This window comes from Triticum dicoccoides, chromosome 6B, assembly GCF_002162155.2.
Source record: "Triticum dicoccoides isolate Atlit2015 ecotype Zavitan chromosome 6B, WEW_v2.0, whole genome shotgun sequence".
NCBI classification, from domain to species: Eukaryota; Viridiplantae; Streptophyta; class Magnoliopsida; order Poales; family Poaceae; genus Triticum; species Triticum dicoccoides.
The window spans coordinates 698,064,680-698,078,894 of record NC_041391.1 but is presented as its reverse complement, the minus strand read 5'-3'; the positions used below and the strand labels follow the sequence as shown (position 1 = coordinate 698,078,894).

Below are 14,215 nucleotides of genomic sequence, written 5' to 3'. Positions count from 1 at the left end.
TTCGTGCGGTCAGTGGGTCGGATGGATGGATGGATGTGGGATTGTGGGATTCCTGGGCACAAATGGATGGTAGGATGTGAGCCAAGTCATCGATCCGTGGCACAAATGGATCCACCAATGAGAATAAGTGAAACTGAAATTAAGTGTGTGGGTCTCTCTCTTGACTATTTTCTTTTTTTCTAATTCTGACTTCATTCATGGGATGTTTTTTTCCCAGTGAAAACGAAAGGAAATCGAGAAATCGAGAAATAAGGGATCGAGTGCTTCCCGCGCCTCCTCAGAGCTCAGCGATCGTGGGCCGTCCGATGAGTTCGCTTGATGTGTTTCCGTCCGTCCGATCACGCTACCGATTGATCTCAGCCGCCGGATCGGAACGAGATACTGTAGCAATGAATAGTTACCGTTCCCCATGATTTTTTCTCACTCCGTGTTTTTGACCGTGTATCGCTGATGTGTGGGGTCTCTCGATGGTGGGCCTCGCGTGTCATTTGCTGTGGCTGGGGCGCGTCCCGTGTGGCCCGTCGGCGCTCTACAGAGGTAAAAATCTCGTGCCACCGCCGAAATTCCCATGCCCCGCCAAGGGCAATATTGGGATTTCGCATAGCCTCCCGCCTCGTGGCTTCTACCGATTCGTGGCCTCATCCCCAATCGACGGGACGACTAGGTTTCTGTCGCCGCGTCTCCCTTCTCTCTCTCCCTCGCATCTCTCCATCGCTCCTCCTTCTCTTCGCGCCGCCGCCGCTCCTCTCCGCCTCCCTCCTCCTCCACAGGATTGCGGCCTGCCCTCCCTTGTGCTATCCTCTCACGGCCATGAACGGAGGCGAGCTCGCCGTTGCCTTCATCGGGAGGAGAGCGGACCGACGGACCTGGAGCATCCCCATCGACGGGAGGAGCGGGAGGAGCGCAGGAACCGCCGGTGCCCCTTTGGCGACCAGGTCTTGTCCCTCGCCTGCCGCCGTGCCCCCGTCAAGCTGTCACATCGTCGGGAGGAGATGAATCGCTGCTATCCCTGGAGGAGAGGGTCGACGGGAGCTAGCGAGACGGATCTGCAGCGCTCACCTCACCTCAAGTGCGCCGCGCTGTTGGAAATATGCCCTAGAGGCAATAATAAATTAGTTATTATTATATTTCCTTGTTCATGATAATCGTTTATTATTCATGCTATAATTGTATTGACCGGAAACCGCAATACATGTGTGGATACATAGACAACACCATGTCCCTAGTAAGCCTCTAGTTGACTAGCTCGTTGATCAACAGATGGTTACGTTTTCCTAACCATGGACATTGGATGTCGTTGATAACGGGATCACATCATTTGGAGAATGATGTGATGGACAAGACCCAATCCTAAGCCTAGCACAAAGATCATAGTTCGTATGATAAAGCTTTTCTAATGTCAAGTATCATTTCCTTATACCATGAGATTATGCAACTCCCGGATACCGTAGGAATGCTTTGGGTGTACCAAACGTCACAACGTAACTGGGTGGCTATAAAGGTGCACTACAGGTATCTCCGAAAGTGTCTGTTGGGTTGGCACGAATCGAGACTGGGATTTGTCACTCCGTGTAAACGAAGAGGTATCTCTGGGCCCACTCGGTAGGACATCATCATAATGTGCACAATGTGACCTAGGGGTTGATCACGGGATGATGTGTTACGGAACGAATAAAGAGACTTGCCAGTAACGAGATTGAACAAGGTATCGGGATACCAACGATCGAATCTCGGGCAAGTACAATACCGCTAGACAAAGGGAATTGTATACGGGATTGATTGAATCCTCGACATCGTGGTTCATCCGATGAGATCATCGTGGAACATGTGGGAGCCAACATGGGTATCCATATCCCGCTGTTGGTTATTGACCGGAGAACGTCTCGGTCATGTCTGCATGGTTCCCGAACCCGTAGGGTCCACACACTTAAGGTTCGGTGACGCTAGAGTTGTTATGGGAAATAGTATGTGGTTACCGAAGGTTGTTCGGAGTCCCGGATGTGATCCCGGACGTCACAAGGAGTTCCGGAATGGTCCGACGGTGAAGATCAATATATTGGACGAAGGGTATTGGAGTCCGGAAGTGTTCCGGGGGTACCAGGCTATGGCCAGCATGACCGAAAGGTGTTTCGGGAGCCCCGGCAAGTGTTGGAGGGCCTCATGGGACAAAGGGGAAGGGGCAAACCAGCCCACTAAGGGGTGGTGCGCCCCTCCCAGCCCCTCTCACGTAACCAGGAGAGGTGGGGGCGCCTCCCCTAGGGCAGCCCCCCTTCCCGGCTTGGGGGGCAAGTTTCCTAGGGGTGGGGGCGCCCAAACCCATCTAGGGTTTCCCCTGTGGCCGCCGCCCCTCCCCTAGGGAACCCTAGGGCGCCTCCTCCACCCCCTTACCCCTATATATAGTGAGGGAGAGAGAGGGCAGCCGCACCCTTCCTCTGGCGCAGCCCCTCCCTCCTCCAACACTTCCTCCTCCTTCGTAGTGCTTAGCGAAGCTCTGCCGGAGAACCACGAGCTCCATCACCACCACGCCGTCGTGCTGTCGGAGTTCTCCCTCAACTTCTCCTCTCCCCTTGCTGGATCAAGAAGGAGGAGACGTCCCCGGGCTGTATGTGTGTTGAACGCGGAGGTGCCGTCCGTTCGGCGCTAGGATCATCGGTGATTTGAATCACGACGAGTACGACTCCATCAACCCCGTTCACTTGAATGCTTCTGCTTAGCGATCTACAAGGGTATGTAGATGCACTCTCTTCCCCTCGTTGCTAGTTTCTCCATAGATAGATCTTGGTGACACGTAGGAAAATTTTGAATTTCTGCTACGTTCCCCAACAGTGGCATCATGAGCTAGGTCTATTGCGTAGATTCTTTGCACGAGTAGAACACACAGTAGTTGTGGGCGTTGATTTTGTTCAATATGCTTACCGTTACTAGTCCAATCTTGTTTCGACGGTATTGTGGGATGAAGCGCCCGGACCGACCTTGCACATACACTTACGTGAGACAGGTTCCACCGACTGACATGCACTTGGTGCATAAGGTGGCAGTGACACGAGGAGCCAACTGGACTCCATCGAGGAGTGCCCGGCGTAGGCTGCAGGTTCATCTCTTCCCCCCCCCTCTCTCTCTCTTTCTCTCTCTCTCTCTCATGGTCTTGCCTTTCCTTGCAGGTCGACGCCGTCGTGCAGCAGCGGACGTGATCTCCGACCATCCCTCCTCATAGCTTGCAGTCCAGGTCAATGCCAAATTAGAGTTCCAGGAGGCATTTTGTGCTGCTGCTGTAGGTTTGTGTTCTTGGGGAAAAATATTTGTTTGTTTTTTATATGGTGATGTGGGTGAGTTGATTTGATTTGTGACTTTTCATCTTGATATGTTCGACATTGGAGCCCTTGAAGCATTTGAATGGAGCACATATAGGCCTACTCCGGTTCATCTTAGGTGTGTGTGAATGCAGAATCCTTCACAATGATCAAGTGTGATTTCGATGAACCGGAGCATATAGTGGGTCACTGAAGATGTGACCATGGATTAGTCCACCCTTACCATATTTTGCCGCTTCTCCCTGTATCCTTTTGCCTTTAGGAGTCATGAATTTGTGTGCCATTTTGAAATCTGTTATTTGGTATATCAATTTGTTTGATCCGATAGTAGAAGAGAACTGGGCCCTTTGTGTGATGTTTCTAAGGTTACCCTCCACTAATTGAACTTCCATACTATAAGAGCCTTATAGTTTTCATTGTACATAGGTGAGGGAGTCCCGGACTAGGGGGTGTCCGGATAGCCGGACTATCGTTATGGCCGGACTCCAAGACTATGAAGATACAAGATTGAAGACTTTGTCCCGTGTCCAGATGGGACTTTCCTTGGCGTGGAAGGCAAGCTTGGAGATACGGATATGTAGATCTCCTACCATTTTAACCGACTCTGTGTAACCCTAACCTATCCGGTGTCTATATAAACCGGAGGGTTTTTAGTCCGTAGGACACAACAACAATCATACCATAGGCTAGCTTCTAGGGTTTAGCCTCCTTGATCTCGTGGTAGATCTACTATTGTACTACCCATATCATCAATATTAATCAAGCAGGAGTAGGGTATTACCTCCATCAAGAGGGCCCGAACCTGGGTAAAAACATTATGTCCCTTGTCTCCTGTTACCATCCGCCCAGACGCACAGTTCGGGACCCCCTACCCGAGATCCGCCGGTTTTGACACCGACATTGGTGCTTTCATTGAGAGTTCCTCTGTGTCGTCACAGATAGGCCCGATGGCTCCTTCGATCATCAACAACGACGCGGTCCAAGGTGAGACTTTTCTCCCCGGACAGATCTTCGTGTTCGGCGGCTTTGCACTGCGGGCCAATTCGCTTGGCCATCTGGAGCAGATCGAAAGCTACGCCCCTGGCCATTAGGTCAGATTTGGAAGTTTGAACTATACGGCCGACATCCACGGAGACTTGATCTTCGACGGATTCGAGCCGCAGCCAAGCGTGCCGCACTGTCTCAATGGGCACGATCTAGCTCTGCAGCCGAACAATGCTGATCTAACTTCCTGTCAAGTGGCTGCGCTTTTGGTTTTGAACTTCCTGTTGAGCGGCTACTTTTTGTGGTCTTATGAATGCTCTGGAATTATTCTCCCTTATAATCTCAGGCAGATATTGAGCATCATTATGTCTTGCTCCTATCATAATTGAATGTTTCTTCTTCACTATATTGCTGTATTGAGCATCATTATGAATGCATATGCTAAACCTGGATTACTACTGACTTATCATTACCTGATTGACAAAAACATTGGGACCGGCACCCTCGTGCCAAGGCGCGATCTCGATCTAGTAATATATGGATGGGTTGGGTTTTGAAAGCATCGCGTGCATGTTTTGTCTGGCTTTTGGGACACAAAATGGTGTCGAGCGGAGCCCACACGCTTCGTTCGGCTTTTGAAACATGAAACTCAAATTAACTGTCGGCTTGTGTCGTGGAGGTCGAGGAAGAACCGGCGTTCGTCGTCGTCGTCCACACAGCTACTACACATGCATCTCGGAGGGGGTTGTGAGGCCGAAGATGAACACGTGTGATGGTCAACATCATAGATATTCCTCCGCGATGGGTGGGTGATGCACGGCGAGTACGATGTTCCACGAGATATACATGTTGTGGACCTCTTCCGTGAGGGGGGCACACTTCGGAGTCGCATGCCAGGTGGTTACACCTGCCACCACACATTCAGACATGTAAGAGGATCCAACGCAAGTTCTGGTGGCATTGCTAGCCGTCGAAGACCGCTGAACATTACTACAGTGTCATCGCCATCCGTGAGGGGGGCACACTTCGGAGCTGCATATTGCCTATTTAAACATCCCGGCGTGGTTGTTTCCCCCCTCCAAGTGCTGGCGGCAGTGACATCCGTGATGGGGGTCACACTCTGAAGCTGCGTGCGGGATGACACTGAATTGATCACGGTCTGGGTGTTCAAGAATATTCATGCAACACCAAAACTGCAAAACATTACTTTAGTGTCATCACCGTCCGTGAGGGGGGCCACACTCCGGAGTTGTGTATTGCCCCGGGACCTGGCATGGTGTCGTCATATGGCCCTTGTAGGGTGGGGTGAAAGTTTTAGCGCGTTTCGCAGAAGCCTGACCGGAGGTCGCTTGTAAGCTGCACCATCTCTGAGGTAGTATCTGGCTGCCGACGATCTGTGAGGGGAGAGGAGGATCACGGCGGCATGCCGGATCCAGCCACTTGTAAACTGCACCATCTTCGAGTTATTAGTATCTGGCTATCGAGAGGGAACGTGTCCGGTTTATGAAGGAAGTGTGTTGCCCGTTGCTCCATTGACCTCGAAACTTCTCATGCTCTCAGAGGGGGGCATTTCATGACACGTTCCCGGACATGGCATTTTTTGGGACCGCCTGGAATATTTGAGACATTTACTGCATCTGTAGGGCTTCAATGTGGGAAATTGCAGATCTGCACGGCGGCCACCTGAAATGATGTCAATAAGTGGTTTGTAAAATCATATATGATGTCTTTGCAGTATGCGTCGCCCTAGTGCAACCAAAGGAGGAGCAACCCCAGCACTGGGAGGGGCGAATGTACCTCGACGACATGTCGGATCTTGCCGTAAAAATCCACGGAAAATCATACGATGCCGGAAATCCTAGGGACCTGCACGGTGTCATCATATGGCCCTTGTAAGGTGTGGTAAAAATTTGAGCGTGTTTCGCAGAAGTCTGACCGGCGGCCGCTTGCAGACTGCACCATCTTCGAGTTAGTCTCTTGCTATATAGAAAGAGTGTGTTTCGGTTTGTGAAGGAACTGTGCTGCCCCTTGCTCCGTTGACCTCAAAAATTCTCATGCTCTCAAAGGGGGCCATTTCATGACACGTGCCAGGACATGGCATTTTTCGGGCCTGCCTGGAATATTTGAGACATTTACTGCATCTGTAGGGTTTCAATGCAGGAAATTGCAGATCTGCATGACGGCCACCTGAAATGATGTCCAAAAGTGGTTTGTAAAATCATATACGATGTCTTTGCGGTATGCGTAGGCCTAGTGCAACCAAAGAAGGAGGAGCCTCACCACCAGGGAGCGAATGTACCTCGGCGGCATGCCAGATCAAGCCGTAAAAATCCATGGAAATCATACGATGCCGGAAATCCTCGGGACGTGGCACAGTGTCTTCATATGCCACTTGTAGGGTGTGGTAATAGTTTGAGCGCGTTTCGCAGAAGCCTGACCGGAGGCTGCTTGTAAACTGCAGCATCTCCGAGTTAGTATCTAGCTATCGAGAGAGAACATGTCTGGTTTGTGAATGAAATGCGCTGCCCGTTGCTTCGTTGACCTCGAAACTTCTCATGCACTCAAAGGGGACTTTTGCATGACACATGCTAGGACATTGCATGACACCCCCAAGGCCCCCGACCGGCCTAACCCTGGCTCCGTTGACCCGGAGATCTACGCCTTTTACTTTCATCGGACGGCCTCTGACCAATAGACTTTTCCACCTGGTTGTGATAGGTTAGCCCATAGGAACATTCCCAAACATAGTCTGGGCCCAGCTCACCACTAGATTCCCTCCGGCTCGACCCGACGCGCACGTTTCCCCCCTCCAATGATGGCGGCAGTGCCGTCCGTGATCAGGGGGCCATACCTCGGAGCCATGCGACGGACGTCTCTGCATGCCACAACACTTTCAGACATGTAAGAGGACATGGTGTGATATTTTGGTGGGACCCGACCGACCACCCCTAGCCCCGTTAACCCAGAGATCTATGCCTTTGACTTTCACCGGACAGCCTTTGACTAATGGACTCTTCCACCGATTGTGATAGGTTAACCCATAGGAGCATGCCCGAACATGGTCCGGGCCCAACCCATCACTAGATTCCTCCGGCTCTAAATTTCTGTAGGTCAACCAATATGTAGATATAAGTTTTTGTCTCGTTTGGCCAAAGAATGAAAAATATACAAAAAAAAGTCAGAACAAAAGTGTGTTTTCTGTAAATCTGAAGCAACCATGGTTTTAGTTTGTTCAAATTTGAAAACATAGTATAGCAACAGAATCCTTTCAAGATTCCAATAAAAAACCATATAAAAGTCGTCAAAATCGACGCAAGTATCAATTACTTGTGATTTTAACAAAGTACAAGGACCTATTTGCAAAATTACATGAGGTCACATTTCTAAGATACTCAAAAGAAAAAACAAACTGGATATTCATAATCTATGGAAAATTCTACCCCAAATCAATATACAATTTGTATATATTTAAGTTTAGATAAGTCAGATTTAAATTAATCAAATTTCAACTAAAAAAAGAAAAAAAAATTAAAATAAAGATAATATATGCCGACGGCCGCCGTCTGGGCCGTCGGCATAGCTTTGACGGCGTCAGCCCGTCGTCAACCCCGGGGACGCCACGGCCATGTCTATGCCGACGGTCGTCCTATGCCTACGGCTGCCATCGGCATATATAGAGATATGCCGACGGCTTTTCTATGCCTACGGCTGCCGTAGGCATATCTCCAGCTATGCCGACGGCTTTCTGCGGGCCTTAGGCATATCTCCGGCTATGCCGACGGACCCGACAAAAAGCCGTCGGCATAGACAGTTATTCCGGTAGTGCTAGGGATGATGGTACAACTATTGAATTAAGCTTGTGTTATAGACGTGGTAAGCCTAGTGTAAACTTGAGAATTTATATAATATAGTAATGTGCCTCGATGACTAGGGAGGTGTCACCCAAGGCCGATTCCAGTGGATCACTATTTAATCTTCTAGAAGTAGGTCTGCTTCTCCGGGCACTATGGTAAAGCGTGGATCGATCATGACACAAATGGACTTCTCTGTCATGTAATGGTTTAGAAGGGTCACGGTCCTGTACCACACATTGGGCGTTTTCCCTCCTCGACAAGACAAAGGACATATTCATGCCATTCAAGCAGGTGAGGAAGGGCGGCATCCGAGGAAACGCACTAAGTGAAGGAGTTTTCTAATGCTGTAAATAAATATGAAGTCTGCCAACATATATACCTATACAACCATAAAAAGGCAATTAAAGATAGGAAAACAGTTTACTTATTAATTTTGTAGAGAATTACAAAGTACAATTTCCCAAATGATAACGATATACTGTACTATTCTTTAAACACCTGATTTGAATCGACTATGTTGTAGTTTCGGGTTTTAGGGGCCTTGCAAGACAATTTGGTTAATTATAACCAATGGTTAACCCCGCATAACACCTCCAGTTAAGCTGTGTTGATAGCAATGTTTTAAATAGCGGGCTATGAAAAATAGCAGCGGGCCTCCAAATCAGCTATAGCAGGCTATAACGGCCTATTTATGAAGGCGACCATTTAGCGGCACCCCGCTGAAAAGGCTATAGCGGGCTATAGCGGAGCTATAGCCGGCTATTTAAAACTATGGTTGATAGACATCGTCTTCAAACTTGAAATGTTCAGCAGATGTGGAATATCCAACCTCGAGGAGAATGTTGGTCAGAAAAAATAGATGGACAGTTTTGTTGATCGGGATGCGTGATTAGTTCCCAACCTCGTCAGTCGTAGAAAAATGGTAATTGTCTCCTAGCGTTGTCGGTCGGCGAAAAGCGATTGAGTATGTGAAACGGATGCCATGACCCATGAGGATTACAGATAAAGCGCGCATCACAGTTGATAGGCCGAGAATGTCATGGTGTGAATTACTGAGCTCCTCCTCTCCGTTTTCTTTCTTACAAATATCCTCCTCTCCTTGACTAGATAGTAACACTGCACACCTGCTCCGGCACTGCGAGGTTCAATATAGCTAATTAAACTCTATGATCTGCACAGGTAAAATCTCGAATTTGACAGCTCAGGCCTGCACCTGTTGCGGCTTATGCCATTTTTCGTGAGACCTTCCCCTGGTCCAGATAGTCCAAACAAGCTGAAAATTTTACAGAATCTGAATTGGCATGTCTACTGTATCCACTGAAATATCATGTTACAACTCCATCTGATTCATCCGGGACAAATTTCTGAGTCAACCGCTCTCAGCTGCGTAATAATGAGATTGCAACCAAACACCAAATAAAATAGATATACCAACTGACATGAAAGCATCTCATGGAATGAGTTTCCAAGGTACCAACAACGGTTTAAAACATCTCATGCAATCAGTATTTTACAAGTCAGGGCAAGTATTTTATCAAGATGCTTGCTAAAACTTCAACACACCGGCGCTCTTGACTAGTGAGTTGATCTTCGAATTGCTCGAATACAGTTTCAACTTCTGTGATCACGCTCTCCGCCTCTCTTATCTCGACACCTTGCTCTCCTGACTCCTTCAATTCGGCCTGCAAATAGCTTGGAACAGCTCATGACAAGATCACACATATATAATGTCAAATTTAGCTCAAATGTTTCAGAAACGGTACCAGAGTTGCTTCCAGTTCTGCCAGTGTGGCTTCAAGACGCTTATGGCAGTCTGGGATCATCATCCTTGACTCAGCCAAAACATTCTCCTGAAGAAGTAAATGACATTAAGTTCACATCTTCAGAGATTTGCATGAGTACAAACAGAATTGGCACTTCCCCATCTAAAAGGCACTGACATGAAAGTTCTTAGACATTGACAGCAATGGTCTTTTGCAGTCTCAATTATAAAAAAGTTAAAATGCATCTCAGAAGCCTGTGGACTGTGGTTGTAAGTTGTAAGTTGTAACTACACGTATATATACTAGTGAAAAGGGATGTACAGAGTGCATATACCACATGTTCATTTGATTTACGGTTCGTCGTATGCTATGCCCATCACGGCTCCAAGATGCTTTATTTGTAAGATTTAGATAGGCTGTCTACCAAATAGCATACATACATACATACAAGAAATGCAAACCAGTTGTGGTTGGAAGATTTTCTTTGCTGGCTGAACAATGTAGATTGTCTTACGATCTGTCTATCACATGGGACAGAAATTCAATCAACCACCACCGAGTCAAATGTACGTCACAATAGATGAAGAAAACCACGCAAAGCATTTAGAATTACTAAGAAGGCAAGATAACCACTAAGAAAGAAACAATCCTTGTAAGTTGAGAGATTTCTCAACTGCTGCTTCACATCGTTCTGCGGTGTTGGCCTCTCTCTTTCATGGCTGCGGTGTTGGCCGACTCCTTCTCCACCTACTCCTCGTACGACCCTCATGGCCCTCCTGCAAGTCCTCGTCTTGATCCCGAGGCTCCTCAGAGTTGCCGCCATCCTGAAGACGCAAAAACAGGGTTGCTTCTCAGCCGAGGCCCAGTCAATCAGGAACCTGGAGCGCCGGATACATTGCGAACAAGAGAGAAAGCTAAATTGATCAAACCAAGGTGGAAGGGGTGTGTGCGCCAGTTTGCAGGCATACGTCTAAATGCCGCTGAATAGGATTTGGGGGAGAGCAACTAATCGGCAGTTACTCCTTCAGAAGTCCCCACAAGGGTCACTTTTGGTACGATGAGCTCTCAGCCGCCACGTCGTGTCGCGCTTTGGGCGTTCCCTCAGTATTTTTTTTATTTTTCTGTATGCATTTTCGGCTTTAGATGACTTTTTTTGGGGTGGGGGGTTGGGCTTCGGTTTCCCCCGATTTTTCATAGATATTGGAACATGTGGAAAATGCATTTTTCTATCCTTCTGCGAGAGACACAGATTTACTTCTCATGGAGACACAAATTTATTTCCGCGAGAAGCACAGTCGTGCCTCTCAAAAGGAAAAAAAACATGTTTTTTGCGTTCCACGAGGTGCACCAATTTATTTCTTGTGGAGGCAGCATTTGTTTCCGTGAGAGGCACAACTATGCCTCTCAGAAAGAAGAAAAAATTCGTTTTTCTTGTTCCGCGAGAGGCACGGATTTACTTCTCACGGAGGCACGAATTTGCTTCCGCAAGAGTCATAGTCATGCCTCCCAAAAAAGCAAAAGTCGTGATTTTTTCGTTCCACGAGAGACACAGATTAGCTTCTCGTGGAGGCATGAGGTCGTGCCTCTCGAAAAAGGAACAAAAGAAACACCCTTTTTCGTTCCGCGAGAGGCACGAATTTACTTTTCGTGGATGCATGGATTGGCTTCCCCGAGTCGTGGCTCTCGAAAAAGAAAGAAGAATGCATTTTTTCACCTGCAAGAGGCATAGTCGTGCCTCTTGGAAAAAGGAAAAAAAACCGTGCCCCTTCGGAAAGGAAAAAAAATGCTTCTGGTTCAGTTTTTTTGTCTTTTTTTGTGAAAAAAAGTTTGTTGAAACCTATCAATATAGGATCTAATTTTGAATATCTTGAGCAAGAAATGCAACATTGAAAACGGTTCGAGATTTGAACGCATCGTTTTATAGATAAAATATTTTGAATAAATGAATCTACGAAAAAGAAAAAACTCACAGATTGCGTCAAGTGGCACACCTACAATGCGCCACCTGTTGGCACCTAAGAATGTGAAAGTGACCTTTGCATAGAGTACTCAGTTAGTGATTTTGGATTGGGAAGTGATCTGCGCCGGCGCACCGGCCCAATGTTTCGGCCGGTCGCGCGCGGGCCGTCAGATCAAATCACGGAGACCGTTAGATCTAGGTAAAAAACGATTCGCCCAGCTCCCTTCTTCCTCTCGCAGAAACGTTGTCTCTTCCCCCGAGCGCCGCCGAGACCACGCCATACCCCGCGAGAAAACGGCCGAGCTTGAAGCACCACCGCGGCGTTCCCTCGTCGCCGGTGGGCACCCTCGCCGGCCTTCTGCGTTTGCCCAAGAACAGCGGTCGCCATGGATGCAGCTCCGCCGCCCGCGCTCGTCGGAGATCCGCGCTCGCCATGGATGTAGCTCCTCTGGCCGCGCTCGCCATGGATGCAGCTCCGCTGGCCGCGCTCGCCATGGATGCAGCTTCGCCGTCCGCGCTCGCCATGGATGGATCCCGTCTGCGCACGCCATGGATGCAGCTCGGCCTCGCTGGCGATTGACTGGTTCCAGCAAATATAATTGGCCGTTGTAGCATTTTTCGTTGTTGGTCGTAGCAAAATGGAGACATGATTGCAACAAAAAAGAAAGGTCGCTATTGTCGCTGGTTGTAGCTCGCCGTTGCAGGTAGCAAACATTTGCATTCTAAAAAAATGAATGGATGTAACAAAACCCGTTGCCGGACGTAGCAAATACCTATGACAGTTGTAACAAAAAGCCGTCGTTGTCGTCGCGGGTCGCAGCTCGGCCATGATGGATGTAGCAAAACATTATGCCGGTTGTAGCAAAAAACGATGCTAGTTGTAGCAAAAACCGCGACGCCCGCTGTGTGTTGTAGCAAAACGTAACGCTAGTTGTAGCAAAAATGCTATGCCAGTTGTAGCAAAAAACTATGCCGGTCGACGACGGCCGCCAGTCAATCAACGCCATTTGAATGAATGTAGCAAAAAACTTCTGCGGTAGTAGCAAAATCAAACTACGGATGCAGCAAAAACGCCGTCGGCGCCTTCACGAGGTCGCAGCTCCGCCTTACATGGATGTAGCGAAAAACCCCAACGTAGTAGCAAAATCCTGCTATGGTTGCAGCAAAACATGGTTGTCGATCGTCGTCGCGAGGTCCGAGCTCCGCCTGATGGATGTAGCAAAAAGCTTCGCCGGTAGTAGCAAAATTCAACTACGGCTGCAGCTTCCCCCTTTTTGTGCAGTGCCATTGAAGATTTTCTATGTCTATGGTTGAAGCTTTTTTCAATGGCTGTTGAAGCTTTTCTAGATAACGGTTGCAACACTTCTATACGTGGGTGGATCTGAGCATGGCGGGCAGGCAGCCATGGCGGGCGGCGAGGGAGCGCCTAGCCACCGGCGACGGAGCTTGCAGTGGCCCAGTCGCTACCCGTGAGGAGGAGGGGGGGAGGGGATGCGCGCGCTTGAAGGCTGTAGGTAGGGAATGGATCTCGCCATGGCAGCAAGCAGCCATGGCGGCGGGCGAGGGAGCACCTGGCCGCCGGCGATGGAGTCTGTGGTGACCTAGTCGCAGCCCGGAGGAGGGGAAGGATGCGCGCACATAGGCTGGAGGTAGGGGATGAAGGCGCATAGAAAAAGAGGCGGGGATGCGGGGCCACTGCATGGGCGCGTTTGCCAGCATGGCGTGCAAACCGGCGCACCGCGCCCAAACGTTTCCCTTTCGGATTTGGGGTTGTTGCAGGCAATTCCTATTTACCGCCCGCCGACGGCAAATGGTCGTGGAAACGTCCGCAACGCACGCGGCTGGGCCAACCCAGTTCTCGGCAGCGTGTGCTGCGCGATGCTGTTCATTTTTTCGTTTGTCATTTGGTTATTTTTTCTTTCAGTTTTTCTTTTCTGGTTTTTTATTTTTATTTTTATTTTCTGTTTCTGTTTATATTTCTATTCTTTTCATCTTTCCCATTTTATATTTTTGTCTTTTTTCTGTTTATTTCTTCCTATATTATACAAATTTCATTGCGTGTTACCAAAATGCTCATTGTATATTAAGAAAATGTACATGGTATATTACAAAAGTTTCATCGTGCATTATAAAAATATTCACTGTATATTAGAAATTTTTCAATGAATATAAAAACATTCGCTATGTTTTTGAAATTTGTTCAGTGTATATTGCACAAATGTTCAATGTGTATTAACTTTTTTTCAACGTATAATACAAAATGTTCAATGCATATTCGGACATTGTTTAACGCATATTTCATATTTTCTTAAAAATGTTCATCATATGTTTAAAAAGTTCATA

The 14,215-nt window shown here is 48.2% G+C and overlaps 1 protein-coding gene across 1 annotated transcript; it reads right to left on the bottom strand.

Annotated features, from left to right (window-relative positions):
• Positions 1-9,313: 9,313 nt before the first annotated feature.
• Positions 9,314-10,735, bottom strand: LOC119322643 (tubulin-folding cofactor A-like). The gene is given in 6 exon segments (XM_037596133.1): positions 9,314-9,422; positions 9,713-9,831; positions 9,913-10,013; positions 10,274-10,279; positions 10,608-10,675; positions 10,677-10,735. Coding segments are annotated over 6 exon segments (462 nt in total).
• Between the last annotated feature and the right edge of the window lie 3,480 nt (positions 10,736-14,215).